Genomic DNA, 25,101 nt, shown 5'->3' with positions numbered 1-25,101 from the left:
TAAAAAAAAAAAATAGAGAAATATAAAAGTATAAGCTTAAGAGATCAAAACTGACAGCCATCAGCTTGGCTAAGAAAAAAAGGATTAACTTTTAACTGGGCTTCTCCATGTTTTATGATGGGCAGCTCTGTCAACAACCCAAATGTCAGTTTTCTTTCACTAAAGATTGCCCTTGGCAGCCCTGGGTTAGCTATTCTTCAATAACCCCTACCACTCACTAGTGAAAGCAAAGTTCACTTTTAGTGAGTTCTACGTGACAATGTGCCTTGCATTGTTTGGTATTCCCTGCCACGGGAGCCCAGCTATGTCAGGGGAAGTTGCAGTTTTGGGCAAACATCAGTTAACTGAGTCAGGAAGGGCTGCAGGGATGTACAAATGTTGTTTAGCCAAAACCCCCTAAAACCTTGTTCATGGAAAACTGTAAAAACCTAAAACAATTTGTCTCTAAAAGTTTAACTTCAAAATTGTAAAAATTCCTTTGTCTATGTCTTGTCCCTTACTATCAAAAGAGGCTCATAGCCCCCTCCAGCTGCCACAGCCTCAGAATTCCAACATTGGCTGTGGTCTCACCTAGCAGATAAGCTTTGGTGCCCTGCCATGTTCTATTTTTTTTTAATTATTATTTTTTTATTTTTCAGGAATAGAGTTTGCTTCTGGTGTAATAGACTTTGGTGGTCTGTTCCCTCATTGTTTCGAGACTCCAGACCCAACAATTAAAACTTGAGTGACTGTGGAAAGTTGGGATGCTGCAGGTCCAGAGCCAATAGGTTTCTCTTAGGCTTTCTTCAGTTCCCTAAAAAGCCATTCCTTACCCACCTCTGTGTCAGATCAAAGATCTTGACAGCAAATGGCTTGGTTTGCTTTCTATTGCTGTGATAAAGCCCCCTGGAGAGGAAGGACAGCCAGGGCAGGAACTAAAGCAGAGGCCATGGAGGAAAGATGCTTACTGGCTCACTCAACTAACTTTATTATACAACCCAGGAACACCTGCCCTTGGGTGGAATCACCCGTCGTGAGCTGGGCCCTCTCCCGTACCAATCATTAATCAAAATGCCCCAGACTTCCCTACAGCTCAGTCTGAAGGAGGCAATTCCTCAGTTGAGTTCTCTCTTCCCACATTGTCAGATTGGCAAAAAACAAACAAACAAACAAACAAGTTTGGAATGTATTAATCTTATTCTCTACCAACCCGAGGGCTAAACCAGCACCCCCTCTGCTTGGCTGTAACCCGCCTCTCTGACGCCACCAATGTATTTTTAAGATGCATTGATCTATAACTTTGTAACTTTATGAAAGTGCTTACACACTGGAACAGGGAATTTGGGATAACCTAAATCCATGTTCCCAAGTCATGGCCACGCAGTTCAGCGCTAGGATAATCTTGAGGAGAGAGCTGTGTTTTTGTGCCAGCCCTGGCCACCCCTTTTCAAACTCCTCTTGACCTCAGGTATTGAAGAGCCTCAGAGAGAGGTCGGCAGGCCTCCACACCCAGCTCTAGGAGAGAGCCTCCGTTTCATCCATTTGAAGACTGAAGGTTCCCACATGTGCCTAGCTGATAAATTCCTTACGTTCCACGTACGTTCTTGGGACCCTGCTGTTTGCTCGACAGCTTCACCTCAGTTGTCTCAGAATCTCAAACATAACATGAGGGAAGGCAGATGCTAACCCCGCCCCTCTCCCTCCCCATCCCTACCCCAAAATGCTCCTTCCAGACCCTTGCAAATGGAATCTCTGTCCTTCCAATTGCTTACGCCAATACACCTTTGCAGTTTTGGACTCCACCTAATTCAGATCCATCATCAAATCCTGTTAACCCTGACTTTTGATCTGGTCCACCCCAGTCTCTCACACTTGATTATTGTTCACATACCAACCAGAATTACTTTTTTTTTTTTTTTTTTTTTTTTTTTTGAGACAGAGTTTCTCTGTGTAGCTTTGGAGCCTATCCTGGAACTTGCTCTGTAGACCAGGCTGGCCTTGAACTCTCAGAGATCCGCCTGCCTCTGCCTCCCGAGTGCTGGCATTAAATGTATGCGCCACCACCACCCAGCCCCAGAATTACCCTTTTCAAAGAAGCCTTAGCACACCTCTGCTCAAAAGCCTCCCGGGACTTTCCTTACAGCAGTGATCCCACGCCCTGTTTGTTCTGACCTGTCCTCTGTTTTAGCGCTGCTAGCTGACTTCCAGTTCTTTGAGCTTACTTGCATGATCCTATCCCAGGAGTTTATTAAAGACATCCTGATATGTAGTCTTACTTAGCACTTGATCTGACAAGCATAAACTTAATGGACAGCTTTCTTTATTGGCCTGTATGAAACAGTCCCTCAGCTGGGCGGTGGTGGCGCACACCTTTAATCTCAGCACTTGGGAGGCAGAGGCAGGCGGATCTCTGTGAGTTCGAGGCCAGCCTGGGCTACAGAGTGAGTTCCAGGAAAGGCGCAAAGCTACACAGAGAAACCGTCTCGAAAAACAAACAAACCAAAAAAAAAAAAAAAAAAAAAAAGAAAAGAAAAGAAAAAGAAAAAAAGAAACAGTCCCTCAGCCCCAGCTCTATCCCTTTAATTCTTCTTCTTCCTAGCATTTTCAACACCTAGCATACCTGTTCCTGTATCTGTCATTTTCCACAATAAAGCAATTCTGCAAGGGTCAGTTTCCCATAGTGCTATGTGCTTAGCACTTAGAAGAGTGGCCGATTGGTTGGGTATGTCTGAGTAAACACTGCCCCACCCCCAGGCATCCACTGACCCCATTTTCACTGTGTGCTGTAATTCCTACACCACTTTCTTTCCTAATGCTCTTAAAATAATTACAGCAGGACAGAGGTGGGTGCCTTTAATCCCAGCACTTGAGAGGCAGAGGCAGGTATGGATCTCTGTGAGTTCCAGCACAGCCTGGTCTACAGAGTGAGTTCCAGGACAGCCAGAGCTACACAGTGAAACCCTGTCTCAAAACAAAACACAACACTATTACATTATTTATTTGTGTGTTTGCATGTGCATGCGTGCGTGTGTGTGTGTGTGTGTGTGTGTGTGTGTGTGTGTGTGTGTGTGTATGCATTTCAAGCACATATGCATGGCACATGTGTGGTCAGAGTATGGCTTTCAGGAGTCAGTTCTCCCCTTCCACCATGTAGGTACCAGGGTCAGGTGATTCCATGGCCACTCAATGTGAAACAGCCTTCCTGGGCCAGCTTGGTCTACATCACCTGGCCACCACTTGTTTCTGCATCTCTAAAATGGTTTCCCGGGAGATTCCCCTTTGGCCCACGTGATGCCAACTCTTGGTTGTCGACTTGATTACATCTGGAACTAACTAAAACTCAAGTATACCTGTGAGGGAGTGTTTTCTTAATTAAATCATTTGACATGGGAAAATGCACCTTTTTTTTTCTTTTTGATCTTTTGAGACAGGGTTTCTCTGTGTAGCCCTGGGTTTCCTAGAACTCACTCTATAGACCAGGCTGGCCTGGAACTCAGAGAGCTCTGCTTCTGCCTCCCATGCGTGAGGATTAAAGGCGTGCGCCACCACCAACCAGCTGGGAAGACGCACTTTTAATCCAGATCTTGGAGGTGGGAAGATCCACATTTAATCTGGGCCACGCCTTCTGCTGGTAGCCTAAATAAAGGGCTTGGAAGCAGGAAGCTTTTTCTTTCTTTGCCTGCTTGCCTTCACTCTCCCTAGCAAATTCATTCCTTCACTGGCACTAGAGCCGACTTCTTTGGAATTCTGGCACATACTGAAGACCAGCTGAGACCTCTAGCCTCGGGGACTGAACAACTACTGTATTCTTGGTCCTTCTGTTCTTAGACAGCTATTGTTGGAGTAGCTGGACCACAGTCTGAAAACCATCTCAATAAATCCCCTTTATTTATCTATCTGGATTCATTTTGTTAAAGTTCTATTCCTCTAGAGAACCCTGAGTATATCAACCTGGATGCCTGTACCACTGATACCAGTGAAGTGGGTTTATTTGTTGAAATGAATTCCTGTAGTGGGAATTCACTCCTGTGGCCAGCAGCCTTCGATTATGTCATTTATTCGTACTCTTAGCTTGCACCATTTGATTGATAGATAGATAGATAGATAGATATAATGGGGTCCTCTGGGGAAAACAGACTCATTGATATAGATAAGGTAAGTCCATTTGCAGAGTCCTTGGAAAGCTGGGGACCAATCACATGCTGCTTCTCACCACCTGATCCGGTCTTCACCACCCAAGAGTGAGACCCCCTTTCTTCTCCCTTTTAAACTATCACATAGGCAGATAAGAAGCACCGCCGCTATCAGGCCAGATAGCCCAAGGTCATGGGTGGAGTGAATTCCCACTACAAATTCCAAAGCATCCAGCACTAAATCAGGTATGCAGATTTTTTGGCCACCTAGCTTTGCATTTTTCTTGCCATCTGTCACAAGAGGGTATACTATTATAATTTCCTTGAATTGCACCCACAGTGGAAAGAGATGCACCCAAAGATTTGTTTGTTTCTAGAGACAGGGTTTCATGTAGCCCAAGATGGCCTCAAACTCACTATGTAGCTCAGGATGACCTTAAATTTTTTTAAAAGATTTATTTATTATATATACAGCATTCTGCCTGCATGTATGCCTGCAGGCGAGACGAGGGCATCAGATCTCATTACAGATGGTTGTGAGCCACCATGTGGTTGCTGGGAATTGAACTCAGGACCTCTGCAAGAGCAGTCAGTGTTCTTAACCTTTGAGCCATCTTTAGGGCTGGAAAGACCTTAAATTTCTGACCCCCTGCCTCAGTGTCCTGAATGCTGAGATGATAGTCATAACACTGTCAACATCTCCAGCTTGCATTTCAAGAATTTAAATGGGGTGGTGGGGGGGACTAGAGAGATGCCTCAACATTTAAGAGCCCTTGCTGCTCTAGCAGAGGGCCCAAATGGAGTTCAATTCTGAGCACCTGCATCAGGTGGCTTACAATCAGATGCCTGTAACTCCAGGAGCTGTGACTCCATCTTCTAGTCTCCATAGGCACCCACACTCACCTGTACATACACACCGAAATAAAAATGAAATTCATGCCAAAACTGTTATGCCAAAATGAGCCCCTGAGAGTGTAGTTGGGGGAGGGAGGAACGCTTGCTTCACCCTTGTGAGAAGGTTATTTTTTAGCTACTTCCATAGCACACGTGTACAAACACACACACACACACACACACACACACAGTGTTAAAATTATTCACCATAAATAATAAGATCCACGGCTGTATCCCCCAAATCATGAGATCCAAATATGAATGAATTCTCTTAAAATGAAAGTCGTCATCAGGGCTCGAGAGATAGTTTGGGAGCTAAAGAGCACTTTCTGCTCTTGGAAAGGGCCTGAGTGTGGTTTCCAGCACCCACTTCCAGGGGCTTACCGGTACCTGTAACCCTAGCTCTGGGTGACTGAAGGCCCTCTTCAGACCTCTGTGGGCACTTGCACTCACGTGTCCACAAACCCTCAGGCAGACATGCCTATAATACACATAATTAAAAATAAACCATCTCTAAAAATACGAAAGGAATGTCATTGATTTCACAATATTATAGAAAAACCTTCAAGACATTTGTATAGATGAAACTGTTTTGGTGGAAGGCTATGTTTTTTTGCTTTGTTTTGGCATTTAGGATTTATTTTATGTGTGTGGATGTTTTGCTTGCATGTGTCTGTGCACTGTGTGCATACTGTGCCTGCAGAGACCAGAAGAGGGCACTGGATCCTTTGGAACTGGAGTTAGAAACAGCTGTTAGCTTCTATGTAGGTGTCTTAGCTGGACGCTGAACCCAGGTCCTGGGCAGGAGCAACAAGTGTTCTTAACGGCTGAGCCATCTCTCCAGCTCAGCAGGGGGCTATTGTTTTTTAAGTATTGAAGGGCATAAAGGCTTGTACCACAATGCCCTTGTGTGTTCATTTATTTCTGCAAAAAATGAATTCGAAGAATGAGACAGAGACCTGTTTTAGTATTCATTTCCCAGGACCTGTGTGTGCTGTGTACAAGCCCGAGAAGAGCTGGAGAGAAATCCCCCTGGGAGGCATGTCAGTCAGTGCACAGTAATTGAAACCAGGATGTATCATAAACAGGCTTTAGCTTACTAACTGCTAAGCAAGTCAGTCCCTCAGCCATTATTTTCTTTGAGCAATTCCCCTCTGCCCTAAACCACAGAGAGGTAATTAAAAGAAACAGATCTCTGGAGAGTTAGATGCCATGTAGCCAGGGCTAGCCCTAAGAAAGGGGTTATATTGTGTAGATGACCTAGAGGAGTATCTTCCAGCCCTCCTGCTCCATATCCCAAGCAACCTGTGACACCTAATCTGATTTTGGTCATATTGCAGTCATAGCCATACACTCGATGATAGAACTATCCAAAAATGTATGTAGTGAACCTACTTCTTCTCCTATCTTTGTGGAATAAAGGGAAAAACAAAAGGAAGTCAGACAAGCTGGAAAAAAATAACTAGGTTTAGCTACATGTTCAGGAAAAAAAAATCTTATTTTCTAGCTTTGATCTGGTTGTCAGCTGGAATGGACTTGCCCAAGTGATGGCCCACAGAAAGGCCAAATTTATTCTTTTTCTGCTCCTCTTGAACCTCTTTTTTCAGTAAGAATCCTGCCTCAAAATTTAGATCAAACAGGCTGCTTGGAGCAAAATAGAGTGGCGTCTCATCCCAGATAGTCTCCAGGCGCTTCTTCCAGTCTTCCAGGATCTGCTTCCGAGCATCTGGTGGGGTGTGGCCAATACCGTATACCAGCTGGGGTTCCAAGACCTGGAAGCCGCAGAAATGCAGAGTGCCGCTCTGCAAGACACAGAACACAGAGCTAAGTCGCAGGAGCAGTCTGGCAGGCTGTACTGTAAACAAGCATCAGAAGTTGGTCTGGGGGCTGGAGAGATGGCTCAGCGGTTAAGAGGGTTAAGAGGCTGTTCTTCCAGAGGACCTGGGTTCAATTCCCAGTATCCACATGACAGCTCACAACTGTCTGTAACTCCTGTATCTGACACCTTCACTCAGACATACATGCAGGCAAAACACTAATGCACATAAAATAAAATAAATTATTAAGAAAAAAAAAAGAAGTTGGTCTAGGGGCTGGAGATCTGGCTCAACCATTAAGTTTTGCTGCTCATTCAAACAACCCAACATTGGTTCCCAGAACTCATGTGGAGTGACTCACAACCAACTGTCATTCCATCTCTAAGGATTGGATGACCTTTTTTGACCTCTGTGGACACCTACATAAATGTAGCATACACACACAGAGCAATAAAATAAATAAATAGAAATCTTAAAAAAATAAATAAATAAACAAAACCGTCTGGGACCTGGAGAGAGGGCTTGGTGGTTAAGAGCACTGGCTGCTCTTCCAGAAGTCCGGGGTTGGGTTCCCAGCACCCACATGGTGGTGTCCCACCTGTTCCAGGAGAGCCAATGTCCTCTTCTGGCCTCTGCTGACACTGCATACACATGGTATACAGACACATTCAGGCCAAACTCATAAAATAAAATTTAAATTAAAGTTTTAAAAATCATTTTTGTTTTTTGAGACAAGGTTTCTCTGTATAGCCCTGGCTGTCTTGGAACTTACTCTGTAGCCCAGGCTGGCCTCGAACTCACAGACATCCTCCGGTCTCTGCCTCCCAAGTGCTGGGATTAAAAGCGTGCCCTACCACTGCTTGGCTAAATGTTTAAAAATCTTGTAAAAGGGTGATCTGGGCTTGCCAGTGAGAGACAGTCCAGTCCGACCTGAGGTGCCCCGGGGAGTTGTCACAGTTCCTTCCCTTCCCTTCCGCCTCCCGCCCTTTCTGTCACCCCATTTAGCCTCCTTGGTGGAGCTTTCCTTTGAATGAATAAAATCCTGGAACTGTGCCAACCTGGATCCTCTGCCAAGAGAGCCGGAAGTTCTATTACATCAGGGAGAGTGCTTGCTCCTGGCTCTGCCAGGGAGAGCATGTCGATGTGCATTTTTCTGCCTCTCCGCATGGTAAGCTCCGTCTTTACAAACGGTCCTTCTACCGCCCGCCTCACTCACTGTCTTCTCCAATCCTTCTTTAGAAGATGGCATCCTCAGGGTCCAATGACCCCAACACCCACCGCTAAGGCAAGCTGAATGAACTCAGTTCTTTTTTTTTTTTTTTTTTTGGTTTTTCGAGACAGGGTTTCTCTGTGTAGTTTTGGTGCCTGTCCTGGATCTCACTCTGTAGACCAGGCTGGCCTCGAACTCACAGAGATCCGCCTGTCTCTGCCTCCCGAGTGCTGGGATTAAAGGTGTGCGCCACCACCACCTGGCAATGAACTCACTTCTTAACTTGTCCTGGGGAGCCAGATACGCTGGTCATGCCTTAAATCCAGTCACCCTAGGCTTACATTATGAGACCCTGCCCCTCTTCAAAATAACTTTTTTATTTGTATTTTATATTCATTGTAGGATGTATGTCTGTGAGGGTGTCAGTTCCCCTGGAACTGGAATTACAGACAGTGGTGAGCTGCCATGTGGGTGCTGGGAACTGAACCCAGGTTCTCTGGAAGAGCGGCCAGTGCTCTTAATCACTGAGCCATCTCTCCAGCCCATGACACACTGCACCGCACCAGACCACCACCCCCTTTAAAAAAAAAAAAAAGGGCTGGAGAGATGGCCTGATGGAGTGAGTTAGAACCCAGAACCCATGAAAAAAGTGGATGCAGTGGCATGAATCTGCAATCCCAGCATGCCAAGTCAAGATGGGAGGCCGGGACATGAGAACTGCCCAGAAGCTCATAGGCCGGCTAGTCTCGACTACACATACCGGGACAGAAAGGAGAGAACCCCAGCATCGACAAGGTGGAAGGCGAGAACTGACTTCCCAAAGTTGTCCTCTAGCGCACACGTGTACACACACTTCTTAAAAGGAAAAACATGGGGCTGGAGAGATGGCTCAGTGGTTAAGAGCACTGACTGTTCTTCCAGAGGACCCAAGTTCAATTCCCAGCACCCACAAGGCAGCTCACAACTGTCTGTAACTCCAAGATCTGACACTTCACACAGACATATATGTAGGCAAAACACCAATGCACATAAAATAAAAATAAAATAAATTAAAATAAATAAATAAAATAAAAGGAAAAACAAAATGTTGTTCTGGAGCTGAAGATACAATTCCAGGAAGACTGGGGAGCCCAAGGCTTTGGCTCCACATGCTGAGGGGCGGGTGCACATTGGTTAGGAGAGACTGACCACGTACCCCAGCGGCCTAGGTCATCTATGTCATAAGCTCCTGAAGGAAGCTTGGGTAATGCTATGCCGTTGCCAGGCCTTCCTCCTCACACCTCAGGTCAGTTTGCAATTTCTGTCTGGAGGCTTGGACTCCAAGGAATGCTCAGCTAACAAACTCCCCTGGAAGTTCACTGACAACGAGGTACCTGAATTGGCCAGAGGATGATGTTCATGTCCCCGTGGACACCCTGAACAGAGTACATGGAGCCGCTGCCCCCAGTGGTGATGGAAAGCAAGGCCTTCTTATTCTGGAAGAGAAAACAAGTGTCACCTCCTCTCCTGGGTCCCAGTGAGTTAATGAACAGGGCTCTAGGGAGAGGTGCGATTGAGTCCATCCTATTGGCGCTATTATTTCAGACTTCAGCTCCTCTGCGGCCTCAGCGTGACTCTGCACAAGTTCCAATTGTGGCTGTGGCTGGCATGTGGCTGTGGATAGCCCTGACTGCGGCACAAACCACAAACTCACTTAAAACATTAGGAGATGGCCTGGCACGGTGGCCCAGCACTCGGAAGGCAAAGGCAGGAGGATCTGTGAGCTTGAGGCCAGCCTGGTCTACAGAGTGAGTCCCTGTGTTAAATAAATAAAAAAGTCACAAGATTTTTCTTTTGCAACTATTTGGCCTCCAAACAACAAAGGCCTTTTTTAGTTATTTTATTTTACTTTATTTTTCCAGGCAGGATGTCATGTATCTCTATGTAGCTGAGGATGACCTTGAACTCCTGATCTTCCTGATTCTACTTCCCAAATGGGATTTTAGGTGTCCACCACCATGTCAGTAAAATTTTCATTTTATTTTTACTATGGAAAAAATCTCAAACATGAAGAGAAAAACAGCACAACGAAGTATCCACCAAACATCTTAAAGTCTGGTTTTATCCAGCCTTCGGCACTCATTGATCCCCTCAGCACTCACTTTTCTGTTTTTTCCTGGAATACTTTAAAAACAAAGTCCTAGGGCTGGTCACGTAGCTTAGCCGGTGAAGGGGCTTACCACCAAGACTGACAACCTGAGCCTTAGCCCTCAGTCTGCAATCCTCTGACCTCCACATAGACACTGAGGCCCGCGCATGCCCCTCCCACATAAATAAATAAATGGGGGACTGGAGAGATGGTGTAGGGGTTAAGAGCACTCACTGCTCCCCAGTCAACCCAGGTTCAATCCCCAGCACCCACACGGTGACTCACAACTGTCTTGTAACTCCAGTTCCAGGGGATCTGATGGCCTTTTCTGGACTCCTTGGGCACTGCACACATATGGTACACAGACGTACCAGCAGGCAAAACACCCATATATGAAAATAGTAAGTAAATGTAAAAAAAAAAATCAAATGCAAAACATCATTTGGTTTATAAGAGCTGTACAATGCATCCCTCCCTGGACTTAGAGTCCAGCTGTGCTCTCAGGGCAGAGTCTACCCAGGAAATACCCAATGTTCACCTACCCGGAAAGGCCCCTTGTCATACATGGTGGCATATGTGTAGGCAAATTCTGCGACGAGCAATCGCTCAAACCAGCCTTTCAGAATGGCGGGCACTCCAAACCACTGCAGCGGGAACTGTGGGACAGAAGACAGCCAAGGGGTCAGCTCAGGGCACTCCCCTGCATGGTGGGCACTCCAAACCACTGCAGCGGGAACTGTGGGACAGAAGACAGCCCAGGGGTCAGCTCAGGGCACTTCCCTGCATGGTGGGCACTCCAAACCACTGCAGCGGGAACTGTGGGACAGAAGACAGCCAAGGGGTCAGCTCAGGGCACTCCCCTGCCCTCCCTTTCTGCCTGGCCAGGAAGAGCTCACGTGCTGAACAACTGTCCACAGTGTCACCACAGGCCCTTCACCCTTGTCATTCCCACAGGGAAAGTTAGCACGGTTAGAGGAACGGGAACCAGGGAAGTACCTTGCTGCCTCTTAGTATGAACTACTTGATGAGGCTGGGGCTGCAGGACTGCTGAATGTCAAGAGTTTGAGGCCAGCCAGGATAGCACAACACACACACACACACACACACACACACACACACACACACACAAACTGGATGTGGTAGTGAGCATCTGTTATTCTAAAACTCAGGAGGCTAAGCCAAGATATTGAGGATTTAGGGCCAGCATGGGCTACATACCAAGACCATCTCAAAAAAGCAAGAAAAGAAGAAATGTTAAGAGGACATAGTGGCAAGCACACACAATCCCAGCAACTCGGGAGGCTAAGAGATTCTGAGTTCAAGCCTATCCCAGGAAGCATAGTGAGACTCTGTCTCAAACATAGTCCTAGCACTCAGGAGACAGAGGCAGGTTGATCTCTGTGAATTTGAGGCCAGCCTGGTCTACAGAGTAAGTTCCAGGTCAGCCACGACTGTAAAGGGAAACCTAGCCTCAATAAATAAATAAATAAATAAAAATACAAAAATAAAAATAAAAGAAACACTGGACTAGAGAGATGGCTTACAGGTTAAGTAAGGGCACATACTTCTCTTCCAGATGACCCAGCACCCAAGTTAAGTAGATCAGAAATCTAGTTCCAAGGGATCCAACACCCACTTCTGGTCTCCACAGGCACCTACACCTACATACACATACCCACTCACAGATACACAGCCTACATAATTTAAAAAATGTATTTTCCTGACATGGTGGAACACACCTTTAAAGCCAACTCTCTGTGAGTTCTATGACAGCATGTTCAACATAATGACTCCAAGCCAGCCAGAGCTACACGGAGAAACCCTGTCTCAAAACAAACAAACAAAAACTAAGGAAAAATATATTGTAGTACCTAACTCAAAATAATAAGAAAAGAGAAAATCCTATCCTTGATCTTGGTTCTCTCTTTTTTTTTTTCTCCTAAAAACTACAACCGTTGGCTGGGTGTGAATACAGTCTCATGCAAATAAGATCCATTTCCATGAAATCCAGCTGGTAGCAAAGTCCAAGGAGTAAGGACTGCAGTCGAGTTCGCCTCAGTGAGCAATGACTGAATATTTTCCCAAGAGCTTGTGTTAGCAGTCGTCCTCCCAAGACGTGGCTCCCTTGTGCACACAGATCCACACCCCTAAATCTAGAACAAACAAAGCCACTCAGAATGTAGACCACTGGCCACTGTGACTGAGTTCATCAGGTGCCCCGTGAGAAAGTCTTATCTGGGGTACTGTTCAGTGACAGAGCACTCGCCTAGCAAACAAGTATTCACCCTGGCATTCATCCCCAGCACCTCAAAACTGCGTCGTATCCACCCTCTGGTTCCAATAAAAGTGAAGAAGGGTCTGCTCAAGTCTTTACTCTCCTCAAAACATGTTCAAAGTTCATGAACACATCCAGGAGGAAAACCAGGACAAAGAAAGAATTTGTAGGGCTTGGAGACATGGCTCAGTCGGTAAAGAGCTGGTTTCACAAGCATTAGTGCCTGAGTTCAATTCCCAAGCACCCCTGTAAAAAGCTGGGTGTGGTCTCACATGCTTCTAATCCCAGTAACAGAGAGATGGGGTGGTACAGACAGGTGGATTCCTGGGCTCTCTGCTAGCTTCATTGGTGAGCTCCAGGCCAATGAAAGACCCTGTCTCAAAAGAGATGGTTGGTATTCCATCTTCTGGCCTACACACCTACATCCCAACCAACCCACGAACCAAAAATAAAAAAATTTTAAAGCTAAACAGCTTTCTCCCATATTCAAAGGATTCCTGACCTACAGTAAAGGGCTGCAGAGGTCACGGATGTTGTTTGATTTTAAAGACATAATCTCTCTTTTTTATTATTATTAAGAAATTTTCTGTTCATGTTACATACCAACCACAGGTGCCCTATGAAGGGACAGTCTCTTAAACTGAGCATGGTGGCACACACCTTTGGTCCCCGCACTTAGGAGGCAGAGGCAAATGGATCTTCGAGGGCAGCCTGGTCTACAGAGTGAATTCTAGTACAGCCAAGGCTACACAGGGAAACCCTGTCTCAAAAACAAAAACAAAAAGACATAATCTCACATAGACCAGGCTAGCTCTCTTGCTATGTATGTAGCTAAGGCTGGCCTGTGTTCACTTCTCCGGTGTTAGGATTACTGCTGTGTGCTACCACACTCAGCTTGGAAGTCAGTTTCATAACTGGATGAAAACAAAAACAAGATTGGCCGCTGGTGGTGGTGGTGGTGGTGGTGGCGGCGGCGGCGGCGGCGGCGGCGGCGGCGGCGGCGGCGGCGCACGCCTTTAATCCCAACATCCGGCAGAGGCAGGAGGATCTCTGTAAGTTTCAGGCCAGCCTGGTCTACAGAGTGAGTTCCAGGACAGCCAGGATTGCTTCTCAGAGAAACTTTGTCTTGAAAAACCATAAAACAAAGAAACAAAAAAACCCAAGACTGATGCTGGGTCCGGTGCGCTTACATTTCCCTTCGATGTGCTATTGGCAGCTCACGACCTGCTGTAGAGTCTTTCACAAGACGGAAGGCAGGTGCCTCCTTATGTCTAAACCACGGTGACTCGGAGACAAGAACTGGAAGACACTCCTGTTGCTCCCTCGGCTGCACTACAGTAAGATGTAGAAGCTATCCTGTGTGGCGCTGTGCTAGAGCACCCGCCCAGCATGCACGGAGCCCTCCCTGAGTCTGATCCTCAGAACCACATAAACTGGGTGCTACGCGCCTGTAACCCCAACACGGGGTGGAGTGGAGGTGGGGCAGCAGGCACACATAATCCTCACGTCATCTGCTGATGGTACCGTTGCTTCAGGGAGAATAACCCCCGGCAGGGTCAGCCACGCTGCCTGCTGCCCATACACGGAAGTCCCTGTCACCCCACACACCGTCTGGGATACAAAAGGAGCAGAAACACAAACTTTAAGAGAGCCCACAGGGCGAGTCCACTAACCAGGCACACTGGGGAGAAAAGCAGGGGACTTCTGCGTCATCCTCTGGGCCGGGTTCCTACATGAAAGTGTAATTAACCCCCGGCGCTCAGGAGACAGAGGCAGGAGGATCAGCAGTTCCGGGCCATCCTAAGCTACATAAGCCAATCCTGTCTCAGAAGAGTGTACCAGGGCTAGGCATGTCGGCATACCTATACTCCCAGCACTCAGGAGGCAGAGGCAGGAGGATCACTGGAACTTTGAAGCCAGCCCGCTCCACATAGTGAGTTCCAAACAAGCCAGGGCTGCATAGCAATACTGTGTCTCCAAAAACCAAAGTTAGGACTGGTCAGCTGATAAAGTCACTTGCCACCAAGCTCGATGACTTGAATTGATCCCCAGGACTGCACTGTGCAAGAAGAGAACCAGCTCCTGATAGTTGTTCTCCAGCACACACACACACACACACACACACACACACACACACACACACACAAATAAGCATAATTTAAATAAATACACAATATAGAATTGGAATTCCCCCAGATCCCCTACCCTAATCATTATAAAAAACCCTGCTTGATTGCTACTTGGGGTCTCTCTTGCTCAGCTTCTGCATCAGATGGATGGAGAGACCCGGGTTTAAACTGGTAAATAAAAAGACTCTTTGCTCTTGCAAAATAAACAAACAAACAAACAAACAAATAAATACACAAAGCACAGGCAGCCCAGCTGCACACCATCTGTGACCCTATGCGATGCCACTCGGACATCATTTATTCAGACAGTCTAGGGCAATAAGAGCAAACACTCCAGACATTGCTTTCTTATGACTTCTGTCCTAGCCATACCTGAAATATCACGAGGTCAGCAGCTTCCAACTTTTTCTGTTCAGCCACGATATCTGGGCTCAGGCGGCCTTCCTTATATGCTAGAGATGACTCCGAAGCGTACTGAAAGTTCTCAGAGTCCTTCAGCTTACCTGTGGGGAGGAGAGAGGGGTTGAGGCCGGGGCCACAGGGTCCACTGTCAACGAGAGAGACAGTTCTTACCTGTGATGTCCTTTCTGGAAATGATGGGGTTAAAGTTCATAGCGTAGAGGTCAGATTCAGCCACCTCCCAACCCTTCTGCTTCAGAGTCTGCACGGCAGCCTCTTTCATGGCGTAGTTGAAGGATGTCCTCTCTGAATGGGCCAGTACAACCAGGGCTCTTCTCGGTGCTTAGACAGGAGGTGAGACATGGAAGGAAAAGTCCAAATGGGCTGAATGAGTCTCTTGTCGAAAATGCTTGGGACCAGACCTTAGTTTCCACCTCAGTTCTTCAGACTGGGGAATAGTGGCTAAGGTTATCAATTAAACAGCTCTAATCTGAAAACCTGAAGTTCAGGCTGCTGAGATGGTCAGCAGGTCAGGGCATTTGCTGCCAAGCCTGATGACCTAAGGCCAATCCCCAGGACCCACATGGTAGGAGAGAACCTGCTCTGAGGTTATCCTGACCTCCACAAGGCTATGTAGACACACACACACACACACACACACACACACACACACACACACACACACAAAATGAATAAATTACATTTATTCATCTTTTAAAATCTGAAGTCCAGAGGGCTCCAAAATCCAAAATATTTTGAACATCATGTCAACAACCAAAAAACATTTCCAAAAAAGCCAGGTGTACTGGCACCCCCCCCCCCCTAATTCCAGCACTCAGGAGGCAGAGGCAAGTGAATCTCTGAGTTTGGAGGCAGCTGGGACTACACAGGGAGACCCTGTCCCCCCCCCCCAAAAAAAAATTTCATTATTTTATTTTTTTGCAGTTGAAGAAAGGTGTTCATTAAGGGGTGAAGAAACACACAGACACACAGAGAAAAAGGCCCTCAGCACTGTGAGAGGCTGTGGGTGGGGTGGGGCCTCAGAATGCCTAGAAACCCCACCCGAAAAATGAAAGAAACAATTAAGGCTGACAGTGTAACTCATGGCAGAATGCTTGCCTAGCTCCAGGCTCCATCCTTAATACTAATTTTTTTTAAAAAAAGCTTTGGATCTTAGATAGAACGTTTCTATCTAAAGATCTAAGGTTTTCCATCTGTACCAGCCAGCCAAGCTTCAGCAGCTAGGAGCCAGGGAGGGATCACAGGGAAGAAGTGGTAACTGATAGGTTGTTGGAATCCATCTGTCTTAGCTCCCTTGCTGTTCTATTGCTGTGAAGAGACACCATGACAGTTTCAGAAGGTCAGTCCACGATCCTCATGGTGGGGGCAGGGTGGCACTCATGACACTGGAGTGGTAGCCGAGAGCTACATCCGTCCTGATCCCTGATCCACAGGAAGAGAGAAGGCAACGTGGCCTGGCATGGGCGTTTGAAACCTCAAATCCTCAGTGACACACTTCCTCCAACAAGACCACACCTCCCAACTCTTCTAATCCTTCCAAATGGTGCCGCTCCCCGGTGACTAAGCATTTGAATGCGTGAGCCTATGGGGGCCATTCTCAATGAAACCATCACACTTACTGTTGCTATAACCGAACACCACAGACCGGATAGATTTATTACATATGTGTGAAGGTGTATTTGGTTCACAGCACTAGAGGCTGGGAGGAGGCTGCACCTGGTGAGGGTCTTCTTGCTGGTGGGAACTCTGGGGAGTCCTCAGACAGTGCTGGGTAACACACAGTAAGAGGGAAATTCAAGACAGAGCCACACAGCTTCTTACAACCCCCCACTCAAAAACAATCTCTCCACACACTAACCCACAGTTCTGGGAGTGGCTTAGATCATTTCTGAGGACAGAGCTGTTGTGACCCAATCACCTCTCACTCCTGTGAGAGAAGGCCTCATGTAGCCCAGGCTAGCTTCAAATGCACTGTATAGTACAGGATGACCTTGAACCCCTGGTCCTCCTAAGTCTACCTCCCAAATTCTGGGACCTCCATGTCTGCCCCAATCACCTTGTTAATGCCCCATTTAGTTCTTACTCATAATATCTCACATAGTAATCAAATTCCAGTGTGTGTGTGTGTGCGTGTGTGCGCGCGTGTGTGTGTGTGTGCGCGTGTGTGTGTGTGTGTGTGTGTGTGTGTGTGCGTGTGTGTGTGTGTGTGTGTGTGTGTGCTTACACATGGGTACATACGTACATGTGGAAGCTAGAGGACAACTTTGGGTGCCAATCTCAGGCACCTTCCACCCTGTTTCAGACACGGTCTCTCACTAACCCGGAAGTTACCAAGTAGGCTAGGCTGGCTGCCCGCAAGCCCCAGGGACTTTCTTGACTGTTTCCCTGGCCCTGAGATTATAAGCACGTGCCTTCTTTTTAAACCCGGGTTCTAGGGATCTGAACTCAGGTCCTCATGCTTGAAGGCAAGCACTTCATCGACCTCGCCGTTGAAACCGCAGCACCGTGTCCAGTGCAGCCATAAATGACGAGCCAATGAATGAGGCTAGGCGTGCGCTTGAGTGAGGTATGGGGTTTGCATGCTTTGGTTCTGACTTCAATTTATTACGGTTTGAAGATGAAACGCACCCCCACACACACACACACGACTAGGTTTAGTAGTTTGTGTCTGTAATCCCAGCACTTGAGAAGCAGGAGCAGGAGGATAAACAGGTTCCAACCCAGCCTGAGAGGCAAGGCTGACCCTGCCTTTAAAAAATAAGTCCCTGCCGGGCGGTGGTGGCACACACCTTTAATCCCAGCACTCGGGAGGCAGAGCCAGGCGGATCTCTGGGAGTTCGAGGCCAGCCTGGGCTACAGAGTGAGTTCCAGGAAAAGCACCAAAACTACACAGAGAAACCCTGTCTCGAAACGAACAAACAGACCAAAACAAAACCAAGCCAAACCAAACCAAGTCCCTACAGGCTCAAGGATTGAACTCAGTCCCCAGCAGGTGGCGCTACTTCAGAAGCTGGCGCAACTTCGGAAGCAGGGGTTTAGGGGACTGGGTGGGGGTGGGGCTGGCTGGAGGAAGTGAGTCCCTCAGGGCATGCCTCTGAAGATTAGATTTGGCTCGCTGGCGATTTCTGTCCTTGTCTGCCACGAGATGAGGAGCTTCTACCACAAACTCCCAGGTCTCCTCTGGTCGCAGCTATGAAAAGTAACTAATAAAAATGGAAAGAGGAGCCGGGCGGTGGTGGCTCACGCCTTTAATCCCAGCACTCCGGAGGCAGAGCCAGGTGGATCTCTGTGAGTTCGAGGCCAGCCTGGGCTACCAAGTGAGTTCCAGGAAAGGCGCAAGGCTACACAGAGAAACCCTGTCTCGAAAATCCAAAAAAAAAAAACCCCAAAACAAACAAACAAACAAAAAAAAAAAAATGGAAAGAGGGAGGGCTGGGAAGACGGCTCAGTGGTAACGTTGTCAAAGCCTGGTGACCCAGAGATGATCCTCAGAACCCAGGTAATGGTGGGAAAAAACAAGCGACAGTGTTGTCCTCTGACGACTACACACACACACACACACACACACACACGCACACACCACTGTAATAATAACAACAAATAAAATGAATTTTAAAAATAAAAGTGAGAGGATAGAAAAGGACGGAGGGAGAAGAATAAAGAAAGAATCCTGAGTCCGTGAGAAATTAATGTTGGCATATTTAATTGGCCACCTACACGAAAATAAAGTGATCTCCCTAGAAAATCAGCATAATGGTACCGTTGTCAGGGATAGTGGTTAGGTTACAAAAAGGCCCTCTGGATGCTGTCAGCATTATTTCTTGGGCTGGTGTTAAGTAACTTTTTTTTAAGGATTTACTTTTCTTTTCGTGTATATGTCTATGTGTGATTTATATGCGGGTACCCCTAGAGGCCAGAGGGGGGCGCTGGATTTCCTGGAGCAGGTATTTGTGGGGTGCCAGGCTTGTTAGATGTGAACTCTGGTTCTCGTGATTACGCAGCAAATATTCTTAGCCCAATCATCTCTCTAGTTCTGAGTTTTGTTTTTTTTTAACTATTCCACAGACAGAAATAGCTTCCAGGGTAAAGACCTAACTGCTTGTTTTGCAGCTTAGCTCTAAAATGCACCAGAAATTACCGTCAGCACCTCTAGCTCAACTTCCGCTTTGCCCTGCGTCTCAGCGGAGCACACATATCTAACGGCTCAGCATCTACTTCCTGTAGGTCCTGGGGATTGAACCTGGAGCCTCACACCCTCTACTACCGAGCCAGCCTCGCAGCCACAGCGCGGTTCTGCCAATGCCGCTCGGTCCCTCCTCTGGCACGCTGCCAAGAAACAGATGGGCTCATTATTCGATGAACCCTGAACCCCGGAGATTCTTGCTCCTCCCTCTGCACCTGTGTTTAATTTCCACTCCATTTACCCCCTGGAATGCTCATGTCAGTAGAAACCAACCTCCCAGCTGGGCCACAACTGTTAACTGGGCATCTATTAGGTATCGTAGGAGCTGAGGGCGTGGCATACGTTACTGTGGAGCCTAAACTTTATGAAAAGTGATTTTTGGTCAGGTATGGTGGTGAAAGCCTTTAATCCCAGAATTTGGGAGCTCTGTGAGATCCAGGACAACCAGATCTAGACAGAGAGACCCTGTCTCAGGGGAATCAATAAGTCAATTTTTAAATCACATCTAATTCTTTTAACTTATTGATTTTATAGATATGGGTGTTCTGTTTGCATATATTGCCTGTACAACATATGCATGCCGGGTATCCTCAGAGGGACGGGAGCTTCAACAGTTTTGAACTCCCCTGTGGGTGCTGGGGATTGAGCCCAGATCCTCTGCAAGAGCAGCCAGTGTGCTGAACCAGTGAATCACTTCTCCAGCCCCATATTTTTTGTTTGTTTTGTTGTGGTTTTTTTGTTTTTGTTTTTGGAGACAGGGTCTCAATATGTGGCCTTGGATGCCCTGGAGCAGCTTGTTTATACACACCTCAAACTTAAAAAGGCCCATCTGCCTCTACCACCCAAGTGCTTTTAAATTAATGTGTTCAGACATATATGTGTGTGTGTGTGTGTGTGTGTGTGTGTGTGTGTGACAGAGAGAGAGAGAGAGAGAGAGAGAGAGAGAGAGAGAGAGAGAGAGAGAGAGAGAGAGAGAGAGAGTTGGGCAGAACTTGCAGGAGCTGGTTCTCTCTTTCCATGCGGGTCCCAGAGATGAAGCTCAGGTCATCAAGCTTGGTGGCAGGTATCCTTATCCAAGGAGCCATCTTGCCAACCCTGACTCTAAACTTTGGTAGCTGTCACCTGGAAACTTTCAATTTTGGACTGTCGCCTGGAAATGGACCGCTGTCCCCATCAATTGCCCCAGTATTCATCCTGTTCTTGCTTTCAACCTCCCGACAACCCGGAAGCTGGTGTGCTTCCTAGGCTGTGCACCGAGCCTCACAGCTTCATGGATGCCAGCTCAAGAGACCCGAGTGACCAGAGAGGCACCAGAAAGAGGATGTTCTTGCAGAGAGAGCTAGGAGCATTTGTTTTGTTTTGTTATTTGTTTGTTTGTCTTTGCGACAGGGTCTCACTGTTTAGCCCCAGCTGGCCTCACTACAGAGACCTGGCTGGCCTTGAACTCACAGAGATTATCCACGGGCCTCTGCTGTTTAATTTTAATATTCTCTCTCTCTCTCTCTCTCTCTCTCTCTCTCTCTCTCTCTCTCTCTCTCTCTCTCTCTCTCTCTCTCTCTCTCTCTTTGGCTTTTCAAGACAGGGTTTCTTTGTGTAGCCCTAGCTGTCCTAGAACTCGATCTATAGTCCAGGCTGGCCTTGAACTTAGATCTGCCTGCCTCCCATCTCCCAAGTGCTGGGATTAAAGGCCTGTGCCACCACTGCCAGGCTAATTCATATTTTAAAAAACCTTGTATCTTGGTTACTTTTTGCCCACTTGACGCAAACTACACTTGGGAGGAGGGAGCTTCAGTTGAAAAACTTCCTCCATCAGACTGGCCTAAGGGTATGTTTATGGGATACTTTCTTGATTAGTGATTTAGGAGCACCCAGCCCTCTGTGGGTGGTATCACCCCTTTGCAGGCGGTCCGGTTGTGTAAGAAAGTGATCTGAGCAATCCTATGCACAGCATTCCTCCATGGCCTCTGCTTCAGGTCCTACCTCCAAGTTCCTGCCTGATTCCCTCAGTGATGGACTGTTAGCTGGAACTGTAAGACGGAATAAACCCTTACCTCCCCAAGTTGCTTTTGGTCAGTGTTTTCTCACAGCAACAGAAAAACCAAGTAGGACTGAAATTGGCATCTCAGTGGGTGGGATTGTTGTTATGATAGACCTGACAGCGTTGTTCTGTTGTTTGGGGGTTTTTTGTTTTTGGGTTTTTTTTTGTAAGGATTGTGGAAGGATTTTGGACTGAAAAAGCTATTGAGCACTCAGAGCTTAACGAGCTATTGTGGGAACTTGGAAGGTGAGACTGCCCAGAACAGTGTAGACGGAAGGCTGGTGTGTGTAGTTTCAGAGGGAAGTTTGAGACTCCCTCAAAGACTCTAGCAGGACTGTTTTGGGATGTTTTATGTTGAGAATCAGTGGTTTCTGGTCAGCTGAGGAATCGGCTGTGATTGACAGGAGTCCAGTACCACCCACGTGAAATCTTTGCTTTCCTGGGACAACCGATGCTGGACAGTTGGGGCTGGAAAATCAGCTGTGACTTGGTAATGTGTAAGCGTCACCCAGGTGGGACTGGTTTTGAAGGCATGAAGGGGTCATGGAGAGCAGCTGAGGCCTGGCACTGTGCAAGGCCAGGAGAGGCCACTGGTGAAGGTGCAGCCTCAGTGGCAGTGGAGACCCCAGGGTGCTGGAGATACAAGGACTGTGGGACGACACCAAGGGAGTGGCGGGTATAGAGTGGAGCTGGCCTGGAGGCGGGAGACAGGCTACATGAGCTGCAGATGCCACAGCTACAGAGACAGGACTCCCAAACTCTCTGGAGTCCCAGATTTCAGCCCCAAAACTGTTGGCACAGTTGGAGGCTGGTTTTGCTTTGATCTGATTGTACCTGTGCCCTGATGCCTTCCTCTCAGAATAGGAAGTATTTAACTGGCTTTTTACTTTACAGGAACCTGCAGTTAAGAGACTGGATAGTTTACGAAAATTTGTTGTAAAATGTTGAAAATATGGAGTGTAGCTTTTAAAAGGTGGGCTGTTTATACTGTAATAGTAACAGGAAATCTTGGGGACATGAAATAAAAAGGGTATGGTTTAATAGTGGCGTGTCTATTTGCCAAGTGGACAAGGGGCCAGTTGGAATTGCCTCCATCAGACTGGCCTGTGGCTAGTGGCAGGTGGGGAGCATTTTCTTGATTAGTGATTGATGAGGGAGGGTCAGCTCATTGTTCTTGGTGTCACCCTGGACAGGTGCCGCTGGGTTAGATAAGAAAGCAGGCTGAGAAAGTCATGGAGAGCAAGCCAGTAAACAGAGTTCTGCTTCAGTTCCTGCCTCCAGGCTCCTGCCTCAGTTTCCCCCAGTGATGAGCTATTACCCAGAACTGTAAGCTGAAACACAGTCTCTCCTCCTCACGTTGCTTTTGGTCGGTGTTTTATCACAGCAGCAGACAGCCGACGAGGATGCCTGTGTTACAGCCCTACTGTTGCCATCTTTTTTCTGTTCGGGTACTTCTGTTAATCTACAAATTACATTTAGCCAGGCATGGTGGCACACAACTGTAATCCCAGCACTGGGGAGAGAGGCAGGAGGAGCAGGAATTCAAGGTCAGCCTAGACCAAGTTGAGTCAGAATCTAGTCTGGCCAAAACAAGCAAATGAGTGAGTGAATAAACAAACAGTCAAGTGAACCATGGCCATGGGGGTGTAAGATAACGTAACATGCACGGGCTCTGTGCTGCTGCGGTTCCAATGGAGGGCTCCTGGAACCTTTATCCCCCGTGGATAAATAGAGACCGGTACACTGTGGGAGCCCGTTCTCGGGTTCCTGGTGGCTTTACCCAGCTGGTCTGCATAGAGGATGATTAGGACCACGGGCCTGAGTGCAGGTGTCTGAGATGGTCTGCACTTGGCTGTGCTGGGGGAGGAGGTCATGTGCTCCACCGCTTGGCGTCTCTATAAATACCCTGGGGCAGAGAAAGTCGGGGGCGTTGGAACAGGTTCCAGGCCCTCTCGAGGCTAGCCTTTATTTTCTGTTTATCTCCGCAATAAATCCTTCTATCTAATATTTCCTGCTGCTCACACTCAAGAAAACTCTGGGGAGCTGTGGGGTTGGTGGGTAAACGCCCCACAGTACACAAAGGGAAAAAGAGCAGACAGTCTCAGCAGCTGTTGAAAACTCCTGTCTCTCCCTGCAGCTCACGGTAGAGCTCAGTGGACCCTCTCTCTCAGCATCCACCTGCTACCCGCATGCTCTCAGCAAGGGAAGACCCAAGTGAATCTGTGGAGGCTGCAGTAGTTACAGAGGGAAAGGAACTACAGAAAGGTAGACTCCTGCCCCAGCTGAGGAAATGCTGCCAGAACCTTAGTGCTGAGCCAGCCCCTGTGGGGAAGCGCTTAGCTCTGGAGGCTAGATGCTCAAGAAGGCAGTAGGTGTCAGTTAGGTACTGGACAAGTGTGGTGGTGAGCCCCAAGGACCCCCTCCCATACTTACCCCTGGGATGATAGCAAAGAGGGGATACTGTCAACGAAAATAGAGCAAATAGCAAATCAGATTTCCCCCTCCAGGGTCACAGTGGAAACTCTCCAGGGCCAGGCAGGCTGCAGTTGGGTCCCAGTGCTGTTACACTGCTTCCCAGCTCCAGCCCGTCCCCCCATCTCCACACCTTCCTGTTTTCTTCCAGCAGCTGACAATCCCCTTTTTTGTTTGTTTTTTTGAGACAGAGCCTCTCTCCTAATATGTAGCTCTGGCTGTCTTGGAACTTACTGTGTAGACCAGGCTGGCCTCGAACTTAGAGATATGCCTGCTTCTGCCACCCAAGTGCTGGAATTAAAGGTGTGTGCCAAGCCCAGCAAGAGTCCCTATAAATTGCCTCTATTTTTTAATGTTCGCAATTTATTCCCAAATGTTTAAATACTCTCTGGCCTAGGCTGGGGGTGTGCACAGAGCTCAGGTGGTAGGGTGCTCCCTAGTATGCACAAAGTCCTGGTTTCAGTTCAGTTCCCGTTGCCCTATAACCCAGGCGTGGCAATGCACACCTACAATCCTGGCACTCAGGCAGTGGACACAAGCGAACCCTAAGTTCAAGGCCGTCCTTCGCTATGCAGCAGTTTTAAGGCCAACCTGGGATACATGAGGCCCTGTCTCTAAACAGGCCAAACAAGGTGCCGAGGGTGGCCAGCTCTGTTAGGGAAGGGATGCTGGAGGGGCAATGCTCTAGTTACCCTCTGGTGAGGCTGGGCTGCAGAATAATCTGCGTCTCTGGCTAGGAACAGAAGCTCCCCTTCCTGAGATTAGTCAAGGCTCATCCAGGACCCTAATCACTTCACTGTTCACTCACAGCAAGCCCCTGAATCCTCCTCGGGATGAATTTGGCTGGGGTTGGAGCTGCACTCACCTCCCATGGCTCCAGAAGTTGAGGGCGGATCGTAGTCCCAGACGCTGACTGGCTGAGCAACCTGGTTGCCCGGACGACCCTGAAGAGCTACGGAGAGATCCGTTGGGGTGCAGCCTACGACAGTGGAAGCCCTGCCGGCTGAGCACTCAGAGGCTTTATATCTTGCCTACCCGGCCGGCCCACTGAGTGGGGCAGCCAGCGAAGGCGGGGCTGGATTCCCAAACCCAGAGGCGCTGGGCGGAGGATACCAAGTTACCCGAAGGGAGAAGCAGTTTACTGCTGGAATAGGACTCCTGCACACGGAAGTCAAAAGGGTTCCTTGGGAGCCAGGGAGTGAGAGGAGATTTGAGGATATGGGTACATATGGGGTAAATTCAACTGTCCCCTGCCGGACCTCCTAGGTACAAAATGGAAATTTCCAAAAGAAATTACCCAAGCTTTGTTGGACCTGCCTGCATATCCCGCCTGTGTGGATGATTCTTCACTCAACCCTGGAAGTTGCTTTTGCACGCAAAGGGCAGGGTGGGGCTGGCAAGGAGCTGGCTCAGGTTTTGCCAA

At 47.8% G+C, this 25,101-nt stretch overlaps 1 protein-coding gene across 1 annotated transcript; it reads right to left on the bottom strand.

The window, feature by feature from the left end:
• Positions 1–5,235: 5,235 nt before the first annotated feature.
• Nqo1 (NAD(P)H quinone dehydrogenase 1) lies at positions 5,236–24,550 on the bottom strand. The gene is made up of 6 exons (XM_059263063.1): positions 24,544–24,550; positions 15,139–15,306; positions 14,938–15,068; positions 10,704–10,817; positions 9,407–9,508; positions 5,236–6,808 (listed from the first exon to the last, which is right to left on the bottom strand). The coding sequence occupies exons 1-6, from the start codon at positions 24,548–24,550 to the stop codon at positions 6,503–6,505; spliced, it is 828 nt and encodes a 275-aa protein (XP_059119046.1). The 3' UTR covers positions 5,236–6,502.
• Between the last annotated feature and the right edge of the window lie 551 nt (positions 24,551–25,101).

Source organism: Peromyscus eremicus, chromosome 5, assembly GCF_949786415.1.
Source record: "Peromyscus eremicus chromosome 5, PerEre_H2_v1, whole genome shotgun sequence".
Classification (NCBI taxonomy): Eukaryota; Metazoa; Chordata; class Mammalia; order Rodentia; family Cricetidae; genus Peromyscus; species Peromyscus eremicus.
The sequence above is the reverse complement of the archived record's forward strand: the minus strand, read 5'-3'. Positions and strand labels throughout refer to the sequence as shown.